The sequence below is a fragment of the Ictalurus furcatus genome, chromosome 2 (assembly GCF_023375685.1).
Source record: "Ictalurus furcatus strain D&B chromosome 2, Billie_1.0, whole genome shotgun sequence".
Classification (NCBI taxonomy): domain Eukaryota; kingdom Metazoa; phylum Chordata; class Actinopteri; order Siluriformes; family Ictaluridae; genus Ictalurus; species Ictalurus furcatus.
In genome coordinates, this window is record NC_071256.1 from 12,725,732 (window position 1) to 12,744,699 (window position 18,968).

General features: G+C 38.3%; 1 protein-coding gene across 1 annotated transcript; it reads left to right on the forward strand.

The window, feature by feature from the left end:
- Positions 1-303: 303 nt before the first annotated feature.
- On the forward strand, positions 304-18,600 carry rogdi (rogdi atypical leucine zipper). The gene is made up of 11 exons (XM_053648623.1): positions 304-509; positions 897-968; positions 1,079-1,161; positions 3,808-3,862; positions 5,275-5,355; positions 6,874-6,969; positions 7,892-7,990; positions 9,558-9,671; positions 11,027-11,076; positions 13,044-13,170; positions 17,023-18,600. The coding sequence occupies exons 1-11, from the start codon at positions 426-428 to the stop codon at positions 17,062-17,064; spliced, it is 903 nt and encodes a 300-aa protein (XP_053504598.1). The 5' UTR covers positions 304-425; the 3' UTR covers positions 17,065-18,600.
- Positions 18,601-18,968: the final 368 nt, after the last annotated feature.

Genomic DNA, 18,968 nt, shown 5'->3' on the forward strand with positions numbered 1-18,968 from the left:
ACATTGTATCCCTGTTTATGATTTGATCCACGTTTTCATATGCATATGGAAATTGTTTAATCTCTTGCTATGTTGTAATGATTTAACATGTTTTGGGGTTTTGCTTTTTAGCTACAAATTATAATACAAATACTAAACAAACAAACAAAAATATTATTCCTATTATCCTACTGAGATTTTAACTCTTTCAATTTGGTTTAACTCTGTTTTATTGTTGTTTTAACATATATATATATTAAAAAATATATATTATAAATGATTTAAATTTCTCCATTTCCCTTGTTTACTTGACAGAAACGCGCGTTACGGAGAGAGGGCGTGGCGTCGCTCACCGGAAGTGAAGGCTGGAGTGGGCGTGGTTAAGAGCTCTCCTAAACAAAACCGTCTGTCATTGCAGCGTATTTACTGTGCGGATTTCAGGCTAAATGGTTGTAATTGGTGTAGATCGGACTGCCGTGTCTGAAGTCTCCAACATGTCCGCGGCGAGTCAAACAGAGAGAGCTGTTCTGGTAAGGATATTTTCATGCCATGTTTTGTTAGCTTATCTGTTTGCTTCATCAGCTCTGTCTAGTCTGTGACTGCACTGATGAATAACAGAGAGATGATTGGACACAGAGGCAGATGGGATCAATCACAATGGTAGTCCTATTTCAAATAACATGCATTTGTTGTTGTTGTTGTTTGTTTGTTTGTTTGTTTTGTTTTAGTTGTCAGTCAGTATGCACACCTTATTGTTAACCTACATTTCACTTCACCTCATCCAAATGTGCTTTTTTGACTTTCCTTTCAGCTTATGTGCAGACATTTGATTGAATCACATGTCCATGCATTCCTAATGATTACCAAACACTATGTTTGTGACATCAATGCCAAACATCATGTGCTTTCTCACACAGGAGGAAGAGTTTAACTGGCTCCTTAAAGAGGAGGTTCACGCAGTGTTGAAACAGCTTCAGGACATTTTGAAGGTAGTTGTAATCGCGATACAGAACGAACAACTCGATCGTTCGAGTTGTTCGAGATCGATCGTGATCTGGCTCCTTTATGTCTTGTTAAATGTTTCGTTTCCATCACACAGGAAGCTTCGAGACGTTTTTCAGTGCCCTCACCAGGGCTGGAGGGTCAACTCAAACAAGAGAACTTCATTCTTGGCAGCTCCACGTAAGCGCTCTTTTGGTTTAACTGATGTATGTGTGGGGTCGAGTTTGGATAGCTTGTTAAGCTGTTTATATTTAAAGGCTTTAAGACGGTTTGTGTCCTGTGTTCATGGCCGCCGTGTCAGCCTCAGCTGGATAAAATACGGTTGAGGTCATAAGTTTATATAGGCTTTGCAGAATCTGCAAAATGTTAATTAATATATACATACATACATACATACATTTATACACACACACACACACACACATACATACATACATACATACATACATACACATTTATATACACGCACACATACATATATACAAACACATACATTTACATACACATAAATATATATGTATGTGTATATGTGTGTGTATTTATGTATATATATGTATATGAGGGATCATTAACATTGCACTTTATTTATTTAGTGCTGCTCTGAATAAGCTATTTCACATAACGCATGTTTACATATAGTCCACAAGACTTTAAACAAATGAGCCAGTTCATGAGTTTGCATACACTTGATTATTAATACTGTGTGTCGTTACCTGGATGACCAGCAGCTGTTTTTATGTTTTGTGATAGTTGTTCACGAGTCCCTTGTTTGTCCTGAGCAGTTAAACTGCCCAATGATCTTCAGAAAAAATCCTCCAGGTCCTGCACATTCTTTACTTTTCCAGCATCTTCTGTATATTTGACCCCTTTCCAACAGTGACTATATGATTAAGATCCATCTTTTCACACCGAGGACAACCGAGGGACTCGTACACGACTATTACAAAAGGTGCAAACATTCACTGATGCTCAAGAAGGCAACACGATACATTAAGAACCAGGGGGGTGTAAACTTTTGAACAGGATGATCGGTGTAAAGTGTTATTTATTATTAACATTTTTGCAGATTCTGCAATGCAAGTATGCAAACTTATGACCTCAAATGTAAATCTGATCTGATAGATATTCTATACCTTCAAGTGTACATTATTTATTCAATAACCTACTGCAGTGCAATTGTGGGATTTCATGAGTCCACTGTATGTTGTCCTTCATTCCTTCAGCTACAAAACTGCAAAACTCCGCAACATTTTGTCAGTGGATTTCAATGCTAAAAGTTTAACACTTAAATCTGAAGGCATAAAGTTTTTAAAGGAAAATAAAAAGAAGAATGGTGGTGAAAGTCACCCTCAGTCTGTATCAGCACAGCACACAAGCAGTTCTAATCGTGGATATTTGTGTTATTGTGGAATCAGGAAGTTTGACGTACAAAAAGAAACACGCACAGCTTTTTCCGATCTTAAGCAAAGACCAAGATAAAATGTTGGCTTTACAGCAGCAGGGGCGAGCTGACCTACCAGTATGTCGTTCTGGTGTAGTCAGGAAACCGAATGCAAACACATTATTCAAATAATAAGAGATGTCTTCTAAACAGATACAAATGCAGATAGGAACAGGAGGGACATTGTTCTTTTTTCTTTCTTTTTTTTTTTAATTAAGAAAGCTTTTTGGAAAGATTTACATGCCATCTGGTTGAGCCTAGAGATCAGAAAAGTCACATGAGCAGGACATTACTTTTACAGGGGTGCAAGCAAGTAGTCAGATATGAAGTTAAAAAAAAAAGTTAATTAACATGAACACACAACGTTCATTTATTCATCAGGGCCTCAGTGGTTTAAATTAGGCTACTAGTTTGTTTACATTTTGGGAAACAGGACCAACTAAACCTATTAGAAAAGATTGCATGTAGAAACTAAAGTAATAACTGCGCCAACAGGTTAAAAAAAAATACAACAGTTCCGTGAACATCACAAGCTGAGGTTGAGGTTATAAACTGAGCTAGAATATATACAGTGGGGTCCAAAGGTCTGAGACCATATTGAAAATCTGGGATTTTTTTTTTCATTTAAAATTGAACATAAACAGGTTTTTAGTGTTTTTCAATATTTCAAACAGAAAGTCAATGTTCACTATCTTGAATGTGCAATATTGAAGATTCTACACTATTTCTAGGGCCCTATTTAAATGTAAACAAATTTGTGATATTAACCATATTAACTGCTTTGTACCAAAGGTCAGATTTTCCTCACGCCCAATCTCTTCTGTTGATGCATCTGTTCAGGCAACACTACGACGGATTATGATCCATTTTAGATCAAAGGTTTTTGCACAAGTCCATAGCAGCTCGAGTGCACACTGTCATTAAAGCAAAATGGGGACGTACCAAATACTAAAAAACTCTGAAATGCATCTGAAATGCATGAGAAGCTGCGAATGGGTCGCACATAGAAATACGTCATCAACTAGGCTTTATTGTTATTAACGCAGGAAGACCAATTCTTATTGTGGGGAGAATTTCTATCGGTATATCACAAACAAGAAGATATCGCCCATCCCTACTAACAAGCATTATCAACAGTGACACTAGAGTGACTCTCACCAGAGTTGTGACATTACAGCACTAATCATTTACACTGAAGAATAATCTGTAATTTCTACCTCTTTAAATAAATAAAAAAAGTACTATGAAGAACATCAGTAGTCAGTTCGGTGTGCAAACACTGTAAATCGTACACTGCAACAGTATCTTCTCATCTACTCATAATAAACATGCAAATCTACAACCTAAAGTAACAAAGTTTGGTGTGATTTTCTTGTTTTGTTTAGCATGGACCAGGTGAAAGGAGTCCTCACTCTGCAGGGAGATGCTCTGACTCAGGCCGTAAGTGTTACTTTGCTGTGTCATATCCACTCTCATCCCTTCAGTTAGATGTAGCAAAAGTTCAGAGATATGCACAAGGTTTCCAGAGAAAGATTATGTTTCAGACCAAAGTGCTCCATCAGCAGTGCTTCTGAGGCTGTAAGAGATGAAACCAGTTGATAAAATGGTTGATAATTGTTGTCAAAACATGACTTTCTTTTCATTGCTTGATGAGAATGTAGATGAGCTCCAGTTATCGGGATTGAAATAAATCTTGCTAAATAATAGCAGACATCTTTTTTAGCAGATGTTTATTTTTCTCCAGAAAACCAGATAATCAGATGTCTGTAAATCAATCTTCTCGGCTAGTTGCCAACTAGCATTAAAGGAAACAAACACGCACACCTCACTAAACAAACTAGCCTAAATTAGTACCATTAGCAATTAGCACCAACAAGTTAGCACCATAGCAAACAAGCTAGCACACAAACTAGCTTTAATAGTAAACATGCTAACATTAAATATCATTATAGTAAACAGACTAAACAACATATTAGTATTATACATGCTACTATACCTGCTAACGTACATTGCACTAACAGCCTAACACGCAAAGTATCATTATAAGAATTTATCATATATAAAATTGCATTGCCAGCCTACAAGCCTATTATCAGAGTAGAAATGACTAGGTCACAAACTAGCATCATATTTACCATGCTAGTCCACACATTAGCACCATAGTAAACAGACTAAAATACAAACTAGTGTTCTATCCTACAGGGTATAATACAGACTAGCATTATAGCTAAACAGGCAAACAAATAAGCTAGCTTTAGCTTTTTTGACAATGTGTCATAGTAAAAATATACAAAGTTGCATTAAAGTTGACAAGCTTTCACTAACCCCACAAAGAGTAGCTCACAAACTAGCATCGTATTTGACAGACTAGCTGACAAATTTGCACCATAGTAAGGAAGCTAACATAACAACTAATGTCAGTAAACAGACTAGAATGCAGAGTAGGGTTATATTTAAACAGATTATACACAAGAAGGATCATTATTAAGAATATGTTAATGTCTTTTTAACAGGCACCGTAGTAAACCATTAACCCACAAACTATTATCACAGTAAAAGGCTCACAAACTAGCATCATATTCCACAGCCTAGTATTAAATATCATTATAGTAAACAGACTAAACAACATATTAGTATTATACATGCTACTATTTTTTTCAGTGATGTAAACCTATTGAATAGAATGCATTATATTATATTATATTATATTATATGAGGGAGAGAGAAGCAGATATAAAACATATGTTATCTATCCATATATATATATATATATATATATATATATATATATATAGGACTTTGATTATAGCTTGGTTTGGAGTTATTGTCTGTATTGTGATGTTGTTTTGCAGGATATCAATATTAAGGTGGCGAAAAGCACTCAAGTCATGCATTTTACATTCCGAGAGGATAAACAGTGGAAATTACAACAGGTGGGCTCTTCGATTAATCAACACCTCATGTTTTTGCGTTTTGAAGTCACTGCAGAAACTGATCATCTTAGATATGATTACAATGGGTGAGTAATGTTTACTTGACTGATAGATATGTTAGATAGTTACATTGTCCCAGTACTCCTATGGAATACAGCGTGTCCCAAATGTCTCCATACGGTAAGGGACTACGTTGGGCCGCACCATGTCGGTCGTGGCTTCGTCAGTGGGTGTTCGTGGACGTTCACTTCTCGGTTGGTCCACACCACTTCGAGTCTTTTTGAATTTGTTAATAAGTTTGGCAACAGTGTCGTGTGTGATATGCTCGCCATGTTACTTTGCGACAGCGTCCCGATCCACCAAGGAGAATGATTTTAATACGTTCTTCTTTTGTCAAAGGCATTCTTAAAGGCTATATACACAAATTGTTAACAAGTATTAATTTCCCCATGTAGTGAGAATTTTGGGACACCATGTATTATATTATACAACAGTTAGTTTCAGTCCACTAATTTGATTGGTTGAGCGGCGTTCCAAGAGTGCTCATATTTCCTGTAACCGCACCGGGACGTTTCACTGTTTGTATCCCCTTGTCCGTGTTCGCCACGTAAAATTCCACTTCCTAGTTCGGAACGGTTACTACGGTAGAGTTAGTGACATCATCAGCAGACATGGCAAATGATACTTTTTAGGAATATAACTTTTGATTTAAAATATGAAAGCTCGCCAGATGAAAAATAAGAAGGGACACCACTTTCACCAGAAGCACCTTTGATGGGAATGGATAATAGGTATTAATGTAAGTTAGCCAGCGAGCTGATATGCTATAAAGTGGTTGTGGTTTCTGCTAGCGGAGCAAAAATAAACAGAACATTCGGCCATGTTGTCTCCATAAGTCACTCGATATTAATTTCTTGTTTATCAAACCGTTCTTTGAAAGCAATATCACACTCGTAATCATGCGGTTATACTGAATATCAGAATCGCTGCCGAATCACTGCCGTGCTGATATTCGGTAGAACTGCACTCTTACTCGTGTGTCTTAAATATGTACTACTTTTTCAGTATATATAAAATGCTGTACCATATATTTTATACTGTGTGACAGGGTTTATCACTTCCTAGCATGTGCTGCAATTTGCACACAGAAGCAAGTATTATGGCTGTAGTGGTTTCAATGCAGCCGTGCATGAGTCACATCGCTATTATACTGTATGTTTGGATTGAGCATTACACTAATTATTGTGCATAATTCATAGCACAAGCATATTGACCATGTAAGTGTAATTGCACTTAACTGTGTGTAAATAATAGCAGGTGCTCTGTGTGTGTGTGTGTGTGTGTGTGTAGGAAGAAAGAATGTATTACTTGATCATGTGGTATGACCATTGTAGCATACACTTGTTTTGATTCTGAACTTTGCTCTTAAAAGCTTAATGTTTGACCCCCTTTCATTCCCCCCCCCTTCATGGTTGAATGCTAATGCTGCTCGGTGTATTAATGCGTGTTTGCTCACAGATCCAGGATGCGAGGAACCACGTGAACCAGGCGCTTCAGCTGCTCAGCAGCCGTGATGAGAGCTATCACTTCAAAACCGGCGCTGAGGTCAATAAGGTTCGTCACCAACACCGTTACAATAGTGTTTTTCTTTTCTGTTGTGATCTCACAACAAAGGGTACTAGAAGGGTACTTTTCCTTGTCGCTGTAGTGATACAATCAAGGTTACACTTTTTTTTTCTACCTTACTCGGTATCTTGTACCTAGAAAGGTGTGTATATATAGTGTACTATTACAGCTTAACTCTGGTTCCGGTTATGTACCTTTTTAATGGCACACTATATCCATATTTCCAGGTGAAAGATACATACAGAAGATCAAGGTACTGCCCAACTACAAAGAAGAATAAGTTGCGTTAGGGAAATTTACAATGATGCCAGTTTGATCCCCTCATCTAACTTCTGAAGCACGGTGTTGTCCTTCTGTCAACAAAACAATGAAACTTTGGACAACCAACGATCATTTTCTTCCTGGCTTGCTATCGTACTGGATTTTCCTGTACAACACTAGGAAGATTTGTCCATTTCTCTTCATTGAGGCAACAGGGATTTGAAGTTTTTAACAAAGGCGAATGGAAGTCTAGTAATGCGTGCATTTAAATACAGTAGAGGAACTAATACGGTGTCTTATTCAAGTCTCAAAGGGTTTAAAGATTTAACAAATATTTATTTCCTCATTATAGTGTATGAAATTCAATCCAGTGAACTGTAGTACCTGAGCATGTATGACAGCATACACTAGTGTGTGTTGGAGGAACAGGAACTCTTCAAACCACCATGTTTTTTTTGTTTTTTTTAAATGAACGTCTGGGTTCACTGATTTATTTATTTATTTATTTATTTATTTATTTATTTTCTTATTTTCTCTCCACTGTCCAAAAAAATGCTAGTAGGCGAATTGGCTGTAAAGATGAATAAAGTGGTTACTGAAGATGAATGAAGATTAAAGTCTAACTGAATGTGTGGTGTTTTTGTTGTAGCTGATGGATGCGGTGATGATGCAGTTAACCAGAGCGCGTAATCGTCTTACCACACCGGCTACTATGACCCTGCCTGAACTCGCCTCCACTGGATTGATGGTAAATCTGAAATTATTAACACTATAAACACGCGTGCTTAATGGCATTATTTTATTTCCTCGTAAGATGTCTGCTTGTATAAATGTAGTTTGCTTCTTTAGGTGTATCTGATTCTGCAGTGATGACACAAAAGCAGGCTAATCATTACAGTTTGCTAGGCTAATCATTACAGTTTGCTAGGCTAATCATTACAGTTTTCTAGGTTAATCATTACAGGTTTCTCACTGAGGCATAAGTAGGAGGAGTAAAACATCATATACAACCATATAAAAAGAATAAAGCCAGGCAGGATGATCCCAATTCAGACTTCAAAATTATCCTCCTTCTTATCGGTTTCTTATCAAAGAAATCAGTACTTTGCCACAGAATGTTGAATATTTGGGTCAGTGTTCCTACTCTATGAACAGTGTAAGAATATAGTCATGCATAGTGTGAGTTGAGAGAGAGATTTGGTTCTCTGCTTATTTTGGCCTTTGTTCAGAGTGGTTATGATAAGGTACTTAAGTTGCTTGTTATTTTATTCCCTGCAATGTTTACTCACTCCTGTGCGGTAACTACAGCATGATCTAATGGGTTTTGAGATGACTTCTTTTCCTCCAATGATCTAGCTTTCAACTCACTTCAATTTTATTTGTATAGCGCTTTTAACAGTAGACATAGACTACATTTATATGGACAGCAGTAATGTAATTATTGACCTTATTCTGAATAAGACAGTATTGTGATTAAAGTGTTTACATGAGTCGCTTTTAGAATATTCCTTTCATGTTCCCGTTTTACATGTTATAGAACACAGATCGATTAACGGCACACGTCATTACGTCCCCACGCCACGCCGTCCGACATTCCCTCCAGAATTTCACGTATCGACATACGGTTGGTCTTCGTTATGGAACTGTATACAGTTTTGGGTGTTTCATTTTTAATTTTACGAAAGCTTCAAGTGCAGTTAATTATTTGTCGTGCTATATGTGCAAATAGACGACTGCTTGAAGCCGTGGGCTGTGTCCAAAACCGCATACTTACCATGTATATGTGTATTATAAGTACGCGGTTTGGGACGCAGCCGTGCTCTCTTGTTTGCCGTCAAACGATTGAGCGCTGCTGTGTGTGTACGTGTCCTGTCACAAAGCGACTAAAACAGGAGTACTCCACATGTCTTAACCCGATTTGTGTTTACTTCGAGTATGACTTTAGTCGGATTAAGGTGATCAGAAATCGCTGTTTACATGCTAGTTTCTTAATCAGAGTATCGTCTTAATCTGGTTAATATCGGATTATTGTTGTCCATGTAAACGTACTGACCATCACAAAGCAGCTTTACAGAAATATATTAATTCTATATATAAATTTTAAACGTATAGATTTATTCCTAACGAGCAAGCCAGAGGCGACGGTGGCAAGGAAAAACTCCGAGACAACATGAGGAGGAATCGTGGAGAGGAACCATCCATTCTCAAACTGTGCATAAACCTCATTTGTAAAACAAAAAAAGTCATCAGATTTGTTTGCTGCATGCAAAACTTTTCCCTCAGTTCCTCCGTCACATTTAGTTTTCTCTCCTCAGAGAATGTTCACTCCGCCGATGCCCGGGGATATGATGGTGAATTTATACATAAATCTCAGTAAACTCTGTCTGACCGTCTATCAACTGCACGTGCTTCAGCCGAACACTACGAAGGTATGGAAGCAAAACCGGATTTCATTTATAATAAATTTTCATTTATAAATAAGTGATATATAAAGATTATAAAGATATAAAGATTATAAATAAGACTAAATGTTTTAGGCCAGTGGTTCTCAGCCCGGGGGGCGCGGAGATCATAAGGGGGGTGCAAATTGTTTAGAATTAATAAAAAAACACACAGGCATCATTTGGGGACTCGGAGTATTTTATTGCTTTTCAAATAGAATAAAGCATAAAAAATGTCTCTCTATCTATCTATCTATCTATGTATCTATCTCTATATATCAAAATAGATTGAGTGTGTGTATATATGAAAGAGAGAGGGACAGATAGATAGATAGATTTTACACAGAATAGATAATCATTATACCTGGTCTCCTCGAATATGGGGAGGCTTTGGGGGGGCTTTAGTTACAAAAAGTTGAGAACCTCTCTTTTAGAGCATTTTGGACAGGTCTCTTGTTGGACACCTATATGCCAGTATAGAATGAGGAAGATGGAGGAAGTGCTCATTATTAAATGTAGTGTTTGTTGAGTCTCAGTCTCTTCTCATACCTCTACTATATGTGCCTTAAAACAACAAGAAATATAATATTATGTTAGAAACCTAACACTGTTTGTCTGTCAGTGCGGGGGGATTTTATTTGATCATTCTCATGAAGGAGAAGGCCGAGACTGATGCAGTTGCAGTTATCTTATGTTGTGCGAAACGAGAGAAGTGCAGACAAATCCAAACTCGAGAGACAAATTCAGGGTCAAAAAGGGGCTTGGGCCAGGCGTAAAGACCGAGCACAAAGACTGAGCACAGAAATCTGGAAACCAGTCAAGGTCAAACCAGATCAGTGATAACAGACAAGACAGGCATTTTGTGTGTGTGTGTGTGTGTGTGTGTGTGTGTGTGTGTGTGTGAGTGTGAGCGTGCATATTTGATTGTGAACTGGTGTGCTTGATCGTAAGACTGGTGACTGTGAACGTGTCAATGTGCGTGAATTTTTTGGCATGTAGTCCGGGGCGGCCATGTTTGTAGGCCGTGGTGTGTCTTGGGAAATGTAGTTCACTGACTGGGTTGATCTGACAATAATCTTCCAGTTACTTAAACTGTTAGCACTAATTGGCATGTAAGTTAATTTCATTTCGATCTATTTTATTTCAATTTCAAAAAGTACAGTCCTCATTAACAGTAGTGCTGAGTTAAAACTGAAAACAGAAGAGATAGATATAAAAAAAAAAAACAGACATAAATTCATTATAAGATACAATGATAAGCACAGCACTTACAATAATAAATGATATTTAAGTATATTTATGACTTACTTTATTTATATTTATGTTTTTGTTTTTATCTATAGAACTTCAAACCAGCAGGAAGTTCAGTTATGCATAATCCTGGAGCAATGTTGTAAGTAGTTCTTATTATTTTTGAGAATTATTATTCAGAGGTTTGCGCCTTGCTGTGTTCCAAAGGTTGGTTTTTAATAATAATAGTGATATTAACAACAATAGTAACCATTATAATAGTAATAATAATTATATAAATCAATTACCTTATAATAATAAAAAATAATAATCATTTTTTTAAATATATTTACCTAAATGAAAATGCCTGAGGAACTGACAAACAGGACAAAGAATTAAACTCAAAACTGTATAAAATGAAAGAAATATTAAAACTATAAATAAGAGATTTTATTCTTATGAATATATATATATATATATATATATAAGTGTATATACAGTTAGGTTTGCAAATATTTGGACAGTGACGCGGTTTTCATAATTCTGGTTCTGTACGCCAGCACAATGGATTTGAAATGAAACAACTGAGGTGCAATTGAACTTCAGACTTTCAGCTTTAATCGAAGGGGTTGAACATAAATATCATATGAAACGTTTAGGAATTGCAACCATTTTTATTCACAGTTCCCTTATTTCAGGGGCTCAAATGTAATTGGACAGATCAACATAATCATAAATAAAATGTTGATTTTAATGCTTTGTCGAGAATACTTTGCAGGCATTGACTGCTTGAAGTCTGGAGCCCATGGACATCACCGAACACTGGGTTTACTGTAGCTGTCTTCAGTTGTTGTATGTTTGTGGGTCTTTCTGCCTTAAGTTTTGTCTTCAGCAAGTGAAATGCATGCTCGATCAGGTTCAGATCAGGTGACTGACTTGGCCATTGAAGAATATCCACTTTTTTGTTTAAAAAAAAAAAACCTCCTGGGTTGCTTTCACAGTATGTTTTGGGTCATTGTCCATCTGTAAAGTGAAGCACCGTCCAATTATCTGCGCTGAATTTGGCTGAATCTGAGCAGACAATATATTCCTATACACTTCAGAATTCATCCGGCTGCTTCTATCTTCTGTCACATCATAAATAAACACTAGTGACCCAGTGCCATTTGAAGCCATGCATGCCCCTGCCATCACACTGCCTCCACCATGTTTTACAGATGATGTGGTATGCTTCGGATCATGAGCTGTTCCAAGCTTTCTCCATACTTTTTTCTTCCCATCATTCTGGTACATGCTGATTCCAAAGAATGCTTTTTCAGAACTGGGCTGGCTTTTTTAGTCTAAATCTGGCCTTTCTATTCTTGAGGCTTATGAAAGGTTTGTACCTTGTGGTGAATCCTCTGTATTTGCTCTCGTGAAGTCTTCTCTTTATGGTAGACTTGGATAACAATATGCCTACCTCCTGAATAGTGTTCTTCACTTGGCTGGATGTTGTGAAGGGTTTTTACTTTACCATGGAAAGGATCCTGTGATCATCCACCACTGTTGTCTTCCGTGGACGTCCAGGCCTTTTTGTGTTGCAAAGCTCACCAGTCTGTTCTTTTTTTTTTCTTTTTTTTTTTTTCTCAGAATGTACCAAACTGTTGATTTGGCCGCTCCTAATGTTCCTGCTATCTCTCTGATGGATTTTGTATTTTTTTGCAGCCTAAGGATGGTTTGTTTCACTTGCATTGAGAGCTCCTTTGACCACATCCTGTGGGTTCACAGCAACAGCTTCCAAATGGGAATGACACACCTGGAGTCAACTCCAGACCTTTTACCTGCTTAAATGATAAAGAAATAACAAAGGAATAGCCCACACCTGTCCATGAAACAGCTTTTGAGTTAAATGTCCAATTACTTTTGGTCCCTTGAAAAAGAGGGGGCTAAAAATTAAAGAGGTGTAATTCCTAAATCTTTCCTCCAATGTGGATGTGAATCCATTTAAATTAAAGATGAGAGACTGCACTTTAAGCCCATGTTCATTATTTAACTGTATCTTGAATATGTTTTGGTAAACAGCCAAAAAAGCAAAACTTGTGTCCGTGTCCAAATATATATGAACCTAACTGTATATATTTTTACCCACAGTGAACTAAACAACACTAAGTTTGAGGTGAGCCACGTGCACAAAGTGGAGTGTGTGGTGCCGTGGTTGAACGACACACTGGTGTTTTTCACCATCTCACTGCAGCTCTGCCAGCAACTCAAAGATAAGGTGAGTGTCTGTGTTTGCCTGTTCGCCTTTTATGTGTCATATCTAGCATTAGGTTTACTTTAAAGCAGTGGTATAATGAGCGTAAGTAAACAAATTTTTTTAAAAAAGGATGCATGTAAAGACAAAAATCTGTGGATATATTTTGAAAAATGTGCGATAAACACCGATAAGCTTTAAAGATGTTGTTTTTTTTGTTTTTTTTTCATTCAAAGGCAAATTGATTAAAATAGTGCAGATTTTATAATACTTGAGATCCCATTTTTCTTCCCAATTTGGTCAGCTCAGACCCGTGTGATACGACACCGGGTAGGGTGAAGGCTAACGTGCTTCCTCCAAGACATGTGAAGCCAGCTAACTCCAACTGCTGCTCACAGGGCAGTATAACATCCAGAGCGCTATCTACCTTCTTCCACATACAGGAGCTCACAGAAACCCACTATTGACTAATAAGATGGCTGTCTTTATGCTTCTTTTATGCAGCTTTTATCTTAAGAGCTCAAAAGCTCTTAAATTCTGCCTACTTAGGGTTGATAGGAAGTGGCTTTGTGTTGATTATTTTGCAAGTATGGTTGCTTATCGTGTTTCATGGCCTTAAGAGAAAATAAGACATGCTTGTTTAACTATAACACGATAAACTGGCTCTACAACATTTCTTCTGAAATCTCATGACTGGGTCCTCAAAAAAGGTTCAAGATTTTTTTTCTTATCAACTAAAACGCATGATTAATATTTTCATGTGACTAATAACCAGTGCTCCTGTCCAAAATCATATACCCCTGTACTATACTGTACCACAGCTTGTACATAACATATTTGGTGTAAAATTTTGGCATGCTGTCATGCAGTAGTAGTATAATTTGGGACAAAAGCAAAGAGTCTGCACACTAAATTTTTTTTGGAGCCTATTTCATGCTCTAGGGTCTGATTCGCCTTTCTTCCAACAGATCAGAACTTGGAAGTCTTGTATAATAGTGTAGTGCAAGGGTTTTCAATCTTATCTGCAAAGGACTGCTGTTGCTTCAGGCCAAATAGGAGACGCACTTGATAGCTGATTGGAGACCAGGACGAACTGATTAAACAAGTGGAATCAGGTATGGCTCCTGCCTGGTTGGAATGAAAGGATGTAGCCATGCTGGCCCTTTGTGGATAATATTGAAAAACCCCTGGTCTAGTGTCTTACTGCTTCCCTATGACTGTGAGATAAAACTGGCTCATCAAGTCTTGTTCTCCGGAAGCCATTTCCCCTTCGGAACTGGTGTAACGTTCTCCCATCCTTGGGCTGCCTCCTCTTAAAGGAAGTGACAGGATTTTAAAGTGTCTATGGTAATATGGTATATGTTAAATTTCATAGTATATTGTATAATACTTGATAGCATGGAACTGGATAACTTGCCAGGGGCTTGGATAACCTGGATAACCTTTTGTGCATGTGCACATGTCCGTTCCGGATGACCAGGAACCCTGGCAGTTAACTACAGTTCATAGAAACACAATTACTTACATAACACAGCATTTAATTTCACTCCTCCTAACCACCAGGCACAGGTAATTGCCTGGATAACATATGTTAACTATGTCATAAGGAACCAGACTCAACTTGGAACTACCTGGAAAGGTGATCAGAGATGAGTCACTGCACTCAGACCTCTGGAAGGGGCGATCTAATCTTGTAATAACCTGGAGAAAGTGCTGGCCAGATGGCAGCAGGACAAAGTTCCTGGAGTGGCATGATGCTTAATAATGCCTAAGAGAAAAAGATGCCCCTCAAAGAATGCCACAATAAGTACTGTAGGCCATGGTGATGATTGGCCAGCCTCTGCTTAGACCCTTCCCTAAGGAAGCCCCACGTGTCTTTCCCCTTTGACAGATGACTAGTTGGTCTGAGGATCGGATGACACCTAAATAGTATGGGGCGTATGGGGCATAGCTAGTAATGCTCTGCAGGATCTCCTTTGTGGAATCGGTTGCGATTCAACCACAAGGTCACCCCAGAGTTACCTGGACACCAGTGCATACATGGTGAGCTCATTGCCAGTGAATGCATCTTGCACTTTGTTTTGACAAAGTGATTGCTAGCAAAAAAAAGACACTCAGTTCAGCATCTTGCATATGGACTTAATTAGGCTGTAGATTGACCCACTTGAGGAGATAAAATGCAAGGAGAGCCGCTCACTCTGATGGCTAATGTAGCTGACAATCTCAACATTGTCTGAGCGAACCAAAACATGATGTCTCAGAATTGGTCAAAAGAACGCGAGAGCCAGTTAAACCTCATTCATGGTGAGTGAGTGATTGCCCCAATGTCTTTCCAAATCCCCCTTTAAAGCTCTCAGTAAAATCCTTGCACTGTGGCACAGTGAATTCTGTCATGACTTGCTGTTGGGCGATTTGAAGAGCAGCTTCCACAGCAAATATATAACCTTGTCAGCAGCATCTGTGGGCTAACAGGGACCAAACTAGACCCATTTTCAGACATTGCTGAGTCTGGAATTGAACATGGCAGCATTATCAGCTAGAGAAATCTCCTGGATACAGCTGTAAGCATAAGGCTATTCATGGGAATATACAACCCCGATTCCGAAAACGGAACAATTGGGAGAGGTCGAAAACCACTTCTGAATGTGCGTGATCTCCGATCCCTCAGACGTCACTGTCTTAAAAACCGTCATGAGTCTGTAATGGATATCCTGACATGGGCTCGGGAATACTTTAGTAAACCTTTTTCACTCAACACCATTCGCCGCTGCATCCACAGATGCAAGTTAAGGCTTTACTATGCAAAGCAGAAGCCATACATCAACACTGTCCAGAGATGGACAGTAGCACTGTGGGATCGTGTTTTGTGGTTCGACGAGTCAACATTTCAAATAGTTTTTGGACAAAATAGCCGTCGTGTTCTCCAGGCCAAAGAGGAAAAGGACCATCCAAGCTGTTCTCAGCGTCAGGTCCAAAAGCCAGCGTCTGTCATGGTATGGGGGTGTGTCAGTGCCCATGGCATGGGTAACTTGCACATCTGTGAGGGCACCGTTAATGCAGAAAGATATGTACACATTTCGGAGCAACATATGCTGCCATCCAGACCAGGACAACGCCAAACCACATTCTGCCCGGATTACAAGTGCATGGTTGCGTAAGCAGAGAATTCACGTGCTAGCATGTCCTGACTGCAGTCCTGACCTGTCTCCAATTGAGAATTTGTGGTGCGTTATGAGGCACAAAATAAGGCAACGAAGGCCTCGTAGAGTTGCACAGCTGAAGAAATGCATAATGGATGAATGGAGAAAATTCCGCTTGCTAAACTTAACCAACTGGTGTCTTCACTCAGTGCCCAAACACTTAATAAGTGTTATTAAAAGAAAAGCTGATGTTACACAGTGGTAAAGAGTCGAGTGTTCCAACTTTTTTGGAGTGTGTTGCAGTCATCAGATTTGAAATGAGTGTATCTTTTTCAAAAATAAATTAAATTCACAAAGTAAACCATCCAATAATGTGTTCATGTGTTTGTTCATAATTGGACTCGAGTACCCCAACCATCAAAGACATGGTCCACATGGCACACGTGTGATCCACCATCTGTAGGAAGCAAAAAGAAGAAAATGAAACATGGCCAGTAGTATTTATTGCATATACTGTGTAATTGGTCACTGTGCCTTTGTTGAAGATCTTGACATAAATGTGCACACGCATATGAACATATCCAAGTGATTCTCCTCACCCTTGAGAGTTAGGAAGGGGGAAATTTTTGAGATAATGATTAGGGCATAATCACCACTAACAAATGGTAATAACTTTAATATCGGTGTGTGCTTTTTATTATTCGATAATTCACTTTTTTTTTCTCTCACATTGCAGATTTCTGTGTTCTCCAGCTTCTGGAACTACAGGCCATTTTAAGCTGACCAAAGAGTTTAAATTTGTACTGTAAGTGCAGAATTAAAATATAAAAAATATACATTAATCACACACTAGAAAACGCACCATGTAATGAATCTGTGTAGTATTTGCTTTAGGACCAACTGTTAATTTATATGTGCGCATCATAACTGGATAGAATGAATACGCACTCAGGCCAAGTCCTGTCATGTAAGTCAAATGGATATGATCAATAACTTTGCTTTTTGGATTTGTTGTGAAATAGTGAAGTAAACTTCTTTTATTCCGTTAATTATTTTTAAGAGAAACTGTGAATCTGTTCAATGATCTGAGCGCTATGATCAAAATCTGGTTAGCAGTGTTTTTTCTGATGACACTATTTAGTGTCGTTTAATGGTCCAGGATACATTTCATTTCATCGTAGACACTATTTTAAAAAATATATAATGTGTTTAATCTGATAGTTTGACTAGAAATGTATACTATTTCCCCCTACCATGAACATATCTGCCACTCTGCCAGTATATAGTGTCTAAATTGAGCTTCTTTACATTTGCACTGGTGCTACAAATGGTGTTATTTGAGGCAGGTGTATGATGATTTAGGCATGTTGGTGGCACAGTGCTGAACCAGAGGCTGTTACTTGTTACCTACATCTAGTCTTGTAGCTCCAAAGCAAAACTAAAGAAGCACACATCGACACCAAACCCGTGTTGGCTGACTGACAACATTTTGGGTAAAGGGGACATTGTATACGGTTCATTTTGGGCAATTTGGTTGTTATATTTGCTTATATGGTTATATATTTTCATTAATATACACTATATGGCAAAATTATATATGTGGACACCTGACAGTCACACTCACGTGTGGTTCTTACACCCCCTCCCCCAAAGAAAATACAAACGATTGTATGTCACTGTATGATGTAGGGTTACAATATCCCTTCAGTGGAACCCAAACATGTTCCAGCATGACAATGTCCCTGTGCACAAAGCGAGCTCCGTGAAGACATGGTTTGCAAAGTTTGGTGTGGAAGAACTCGAATGGCCTGTATAGAGCGCTTACTTGAAGACTACTAAACACTTTTGGAGTGAACTGGAATATCAAGTGTGGCCTCCTCACTTGTGTGTGAAGGTTGAAGGTTATTATAACAGCAAAGAAGGACTAGATCTGGAATGAGCTGATCAACAAGCATATATTGGTGTTATTGGTCAGGTGTCTACATCCTTTTGGCCATATAGTGTTTAGTGGCACAGTACATGAGCAATTTAACCACAAAGAGATTATTATTGCACTTATACTGTACATTCCGTGTATTCCATGTTGGATCTGTTTGTTTATCTTTCTCATATGATACAAGCCATGCTTTCTTTGTTAACGTGTTCTTATGTTTTATTTATTCAACTGATAAATGAACTTGTTGTGCCCTGTGTTTTTGTTCATTTGATTATTCCAACACAGAACGATGAGTTGGTGTTAAAGGATGTTTTTTTTCCGCTACATATTGTTTCATGTTGACTCTAATAACTCGTGCAATAAATGTGTTGAAGTCTACCATGTCCATGTCTTCTCAGTTAAATAACTTGATGTGATGTTGAAGTGGGCGGCTATGGCTCAGGTGGTAGAGCGGGTTGTCCACTAATCGTAGTGTTGGTGGTTCGATTCCCGGGCCACGTGACTCCACATGCTGGAGTGTCCTTGGGCAAGACACTGAACCCCAAGTTGCTCCCGAAGGCAAGTTAGCGCCTTGCATGGCAGCTCTGCTACCATTGGCGTGTGAATGAGAGAAAGTATAAAGCGCTTTGGATAAAAGCGCTATATAAGTGCAGACCATTTACCATTTATGTTAAAAGGTTAGTCTCGAAAGCCAGTCTAGTCTGGTACTCTGTCACTGATCTGGCCAAGAACCAACTACTTTCACA

Excerpts from the sequence above, each read along its gene's own strand:
- rogdi (XM_053648623.1), top strand. The coding sequence starts at position 426 with ATGGTTGTAATTGGTGTAGATCGGACTGCCGTGTCTGAAGTCTCCAAC. Across the intron at positions 9,672-11,026 it reads TTCAGCCGAACACTACGAAG|AACTTCAAACCAGCAGGAAG; the intron begins GTATGGAAGCAA and ends TTTTATCTATAG. Across the intron at positions 11,077-13,043 it reads CATAATCCTGGAGCAATGTT|TGAACTAAACAACACTAAGT; the intron begins GTAAGTAGTTCT and ends TTTTACCCACAG.